Source organism: Neodiprion fabricii, chromosome 2, assembly GCF_021155785.1.
Source record: "Neodiprion fabricii isolate iyNeoFabr1 chromosome 2, iyNeoFabr1.1, whole genome shotgun sequence".
Lineage (NCBI taxonomy): Eukaryota > Metazoa > Arthropoda > Insecta > Hymenoptera > Diprionidae > Neodiprion > Neodiprion fabricii.
The window spans coordinates 1724404-1729148 of record NC_060240.1 but is presented as its reverse complement, the minus strand read 5'-3'; the positions used below and the strand labels follow the sequence as shown (position 1 = coordinate 1729148).

General features: G+C 40.4%; 2 protein-coding genes across 5 annotated transcripts in view; one reads left to right on the top strand and one right to left on the bottom strand.

The window, feature by feature from the left end:
• The window catches only part of LOC124176358, a 149074-nt gene extending 147469 nt beyond the window's left edge, over positions 1–1605 (bottom strand). The window contains exon 1 of the transcript XR_006869356.1: positions 946–1605. The gene's annotated coding sequence lies outside the window, so the exon portion shown is untranslated. The remainder of the gene's footprint in view (positions 1–945) is intronic.
• Positions 1606–1845: 240 nt separating this feature from the next.
• On the top strand, positions 1846–4687 carry LOC124176360 (syntaxin-7). 4 transcript variants are annotated; one of them, XM_046557554.1, is made up of 6 exons: positions 1846–2073; positions 2401–2582; positions 2673–2742; positions 2886–3060; positions 3133–3345; positions 3484–4687. In XM_046557554.1, the coding sequence occupies exons 2-6, from the start codon at positions 2474–2476 to the stop codon at positions 3730–3732; spliced, it is 816 nt and encodes a 271-aa protein (XP_046413510.1). In that variant the 5' UTR covers positions 1846–2073; positions 2401–2473; the 3' UTR covers positions 3733–4687. The 4 variants fall into 4 exon arrangements, with proteins under 4 accessions (XP_046413510.1, XP_046413508.1, XP_046413509.1 ...); XM_046557552.1 differs by having other exon boundaries at positions 1847–2073; positions 2451–2582; XM_046557553.1 differs by lacking the exon at positions 1846–2073 and adding an exon at positions 2080–2212 and having other exon boundaries at positions 2451–2582.
• Positions 4688–4745: the final 58 nt, after the last annotated feature.

Genomic DNA, 4745 nt, shown 5'->3' with positions numbered 1-4745 from the left:
TTGTTGTGTTGTTATTTCTTGGATAATACTTAGATCGTTAGTATTTGAAATGCATTTCAAAATCAGACGACTGGTTATTAAATAATAAATAATTCAATATTCTGCAAAAATAATTACAGACGGATTTTTATTAGGCCATTAACGAACCCGAAATTCATCTGCATAATACAGTATTAGTTACCGACTCTCAATCTACGGCAATGCCGACTTGATCTCGGAAGCGCAGGGTGGTAAGTCCACGCTCAAGTAGCGCGGCTTAACTTTAAAAAGAACATGACGGATATTTTTAACCTAAAAACTTTGACGCGAAATACAAGAATAAGCTTCGTAAACCCTGGGAAAACAAGCCCAACGGGCATTTTTCAGTCTTCTGTATCCACCAATTCGTTAAATTAGAATGCAATATAAATCAAAACGATAATTGTACCTCAAATAATCTTCCACTATAGCTTAAAAGGTATATTCCTAATCGTAGGAAACCAGTAATGAAGAGAGTTCATAAATTTTATACAGGCATACAAGACTTTGACCTTGGAAATTAGCTAATTTCAATATGTAAACAACGCAGTGTTGATGACGCAAAAACACGATCGTGAAGTAAGTCAGGAACAATGCAGTACAATGAAAAATAGTGGCGACGTATGAGACTAGCTGACAAAAAGTAATACGGCCTGGTAGGAATTTTATTCATTAGAAACGATTTTTCAGGAATAGATCAACAGTAATTATGGAAGCATCGCCTAACAAATTTTGAAGTAAGCAGTTACAAAAAGCAAGAGATGTATTATGCAGGTACGTTACCAGATGAAGTCAGACTGTTCCGTAGAAAGCCGATATTTTCTTATGAAACATTCCCCGGTACTCCGCGATTTGATCATTTTCCGAGAGAAATTTTCACCAGGGCAACAACTAAATTAATTGGCGTAAAACGTATTCAAAACTTACCCAGGTTGAACATTCAGCAAGATGTGGGCCCACTTTTCACTTTGACAGTCGCAGCTACGCCGAATTTTCACCAAAGCAGCTTCTCTTGCTGCATCTGTCGTCAAATCGGGACACATCGAGCAGCGTCGAAGTCACGAGGCGGCTCAGTGTTTTCACTGCTTCACTGTAAAATTATCACCAACTTCTAAGACTTTTGTTTCACGCACGAGGAAATGCTTTAAGAATCCGAATTTTTACCGTCACTACTCGATTTTGTTATTTCTAAAGCGTTGTAACGTTGAACATTGAAACTCGACATCACAAACAAGACGCTCAATCCGCTTACCGAATCTTGTCCGAACTTGTCGGCGTTCCGCGATCTTTTGCTTGACATCTGACGATCGGACCGCGAGCCACAAAATGGCTGCCGCGACCATAGAGGTATGAGATTAGAGTGGGGGAATTATAGGCTCTCGTGAAAGAGAAAACAGCTGAAAGGTGGCTACTTTTCTCTCTCTACTAACACATGCCTACTGCGATTACAAACATCTGAGCGGGTGAGCGACAGCAACAGGTTAGTTTGTAATTGTACAGCTTGTTTACATACATCAGTTTGAAAGGTTATGTTTGGAATAACAAGATATGCAAGATTCTACAAAAGGCTGGTGGTTTGATTCAAAGTTTTCGTGCCCCAACTGCACATGCACAAGTAAAAAACGGCTTTTATTCTCAGTCTCCCTCTCTCTTTCTAGTTGGGGGCAGTTTCAGAGCCGCTTTGCCTCCTCTGTTCTTACACCGCTACGGCCGCGACCGCGATACTCGTGTTATGCACTCGTGATTCTCGCAACGTTTTTTGCGTTTGCCGGCGAAGTAATTCGAGTCGGTAACTGCAGAAAACTGCAAGTCCCCGCCAACTGTGAGTCCCGACAGTGCCGCACCCTGTGCGGAGCTTTGACGAAAGATCCGAATTCTCCGATCAGACGTTCTACACTCAAACTTATTATTGACAATTGTAACATTCACGGTTATTTTTTCCTCATACAATACATTTTCCACCGCTGATATTTCATCGATTTTCGCCGGATAAATTTTACCCTACGCGTCGTAGAAGCAGCAAGACAACCGTCGTCACCGATTATCCTTGACAAGGCAAGTAGGCGTCGAAAATTGCGTGTTAAAAAATTCCCACATCTACGTATCTCAGACTGACATTGCGTGTAATCTAATTTTCTGAGTCACCTCCCACAAGCTCGGGTTCCGCAGGCATTTGACGGACTTCGCCACTACGGTAAAGTAGGTCCTTATAGACTTTATACAAATTATAACGGAACCCAGTTTTCCCCCCATAACTATCCTTAACTCGCTCGCGAACTTCTCGAACTCGCGCCTCATACTCCGCCCCCATCGCGTCTCCGGACCTAGGTGAAAATAAGCCCCTGTAATTCACTGTTTTGCTGTCAATTTTTTTGTTCTCAGAACCCTTCTTCGCTTTGTCCAAATCTAAATCCAAGTCCTAATCATTCCAGATTTTCTATCATCTTTGGTAGACATGGATTTTGGCTTTTCATCCTATCACAACGGAGGACCCGCGAGAGAACAGGACTTCGGAAGACTGTCTCAGTCTATCGGGACTTCTATACTTAAAATATCCCAGAATGGTAAGACAATATAAAAAAGGTCACCGCATTCTGTTGATGGGCAAGATGTAGACCACAACCAATTGATAACCATTTTTTCTTTCCATGCAGTTTCTTCTATGCAAAGAATGGTCAACCAGTTGGGCGGCTCGACTGATTCTCAGGAGCTTAGGAACAAGCTGTGAGTCACAGGCTTTTCTGTATTGCTTTGAGTTTAAAACTGTAGGTTACGATTTAGTCAATTTTACAAATTAAAACATCGCAATTTTCCAACCACAAATATATCATTATCAGGTTGCTCTAACTATTCTTTATTCACCTCAGTCATCAGATACAGCACTACACGCAACAGCTGGCTAAAGATACGAGCATTCACCTGCGTGATTTGGCTAACTTAGCCAGCAATGCAGGGTCAAATAGCCCTGGCGAACAGAGGCAGCAAAAAATGCAGAGAGAAAGGCTTCAAGACGAGTTCACAGCGGCGCTGAACAGTTTCCAGGTATAATCATTGTAGTCTCTGAATATGACAATGTTAGTAGCACTTGATTATTTGAAACGATGATAATTTCAGTCAGTGCAAAGGCTCGCAGCTTCTAAGGAGAAAGAGATGGTCAGGAAAGCTAAGGCCAATGCTGGTATCAGTCCGTTTGGTGACAAAAAACAAGAAACGCTAATAGAACTCCAGGACAACAGAACTCAGCGACAAATCCAACAGCAGCAACTTCAAGAAGAGCAAAATTTGCGAATGCTCGAGGAGCACGAGGCCAGCATACGTCAGCTGGAGGTAAAAACGACTTACGGAATTTCTTAATTCTTAATGTGGTACTAATATTTTCACCCTGTTTGTACTGATCTAGATAAACCTAGATCTGATTTCCAGACATACTTCTAGTTTTCTGATGAAAGTAATTCTTTGTTGCAGAGTGACATAAGCGACGTTAATCAAATATTCAAAGAGCTTGGAGCATTGGTTCACGAGCAAGGAGAAATGGTAGACTCGATAGAGGCTTCGGTAGAGAGGACAGAAGTCTTTGTTAGCGAAGGTGCGCAGCAACTGCGACAGGCCTCAACGTACCAAACAAAATTGCGCAAAAAGAAGTGCGTACTGATCGTTATCGGCGCGGTGGTATTGTCGATTCTGATAGGAATAATTGTTTGGCAAACATCTTAAGACGAGCTAGGAAATATGGAGATATGAACGATAACGAGAATATACTTTGTGAGAGCATTAACGTATCTGGTGCTAAGAACCGATGAAGTTTACATACACACTGCGCGCATTTCTTTGCGATAATTGGCAAGTTTTTCACAAGCTATTGTCGGATGATCTGCTTTATAGGTAGTTGAGTACATGCACGTATGTGTGCGATTAGAATTGACACGCGTCAGGAGTGCGCGGGGCTGTGAATTACAGAAGAGCGACTTTTGAGCGTTTTACGTTCGCTTGATCAATTTCATTTTCGAAAACAATCAACGCAGTGTGTTAAAATCTAGCTGCAGCAGGACATGCGTTTCAAAAGATACTTGAAATTCGTCCAATTCGAAATCCACGGGTGTAAATGATACCTGCATTTTAGTCCTCCGTTATTAATTGAGTATCAAATTAGCGACACCATTTTTTCTAGACTGAAGCATGATCAGTGACCATCGATGCGCGATTAAAAAACTGCAAAACCCGTGTATTGTTCCCTTTTATTGAACGTATAAGTTCGCGATAAATCGCAATAGGCTAATTTATCTGCCGAATTTTAATATTCGGATGTAACAACCGTGTATGAAACGTTAGGCGAGAATTTATATCGACGTATACGTGAATCGCCTCGTACCCAAATTGTATTTTACCGTAAATTATTATTATTATTATTGCTCTAATCAATTTTATTAAAAAGATAGAAATATATCCGCTACATAGCATTATTGTTATAGAGAATGATACTGTACTTTGGAAAAAGTCGTCATTGTTGATAAGTTGTCTACTAAGAAATATCTCGAATATATATATAAAAAAAAAAATTAGCCTCAATTACAGAGGCAGATAATTCGCGCCATTCCGTACATACTCATTAATATTCGTATTTATACTTATGAATAATTTTTTCAGTGCTAAATGTATTAAAATGAAGAGAGAAAAAAACAAGGAGAGAAAAGAAAGCACAATTCATTGTAGACAAGAACTACGGCGAA

Excerpts from the sequence above, each read along its gene's own strand:
- LOC124176360 (XM_046557554.1), top strand. The coding sequence starts at position 2,474 with ATGGATTTTGGCTTTTCATCCTATCACAACGGAGGACCCGCGAGAGAA. Across the intron at positions 3,061-3,132 it reads CGGCGCTGAACAGTTTCCAG|TCAGTGCAAAGGCTCGCAGC; the intron begins GTATAATCATTG and ends TGATAATTTCAG. Across the intron at positions 3,346-3,483 it reads CCAGCATACGTCAGCTGGAG|AGTGACATAAGCGACGTTAA; the intron begins GTAAAAACGACT and ends TCTTTGTTGCAG.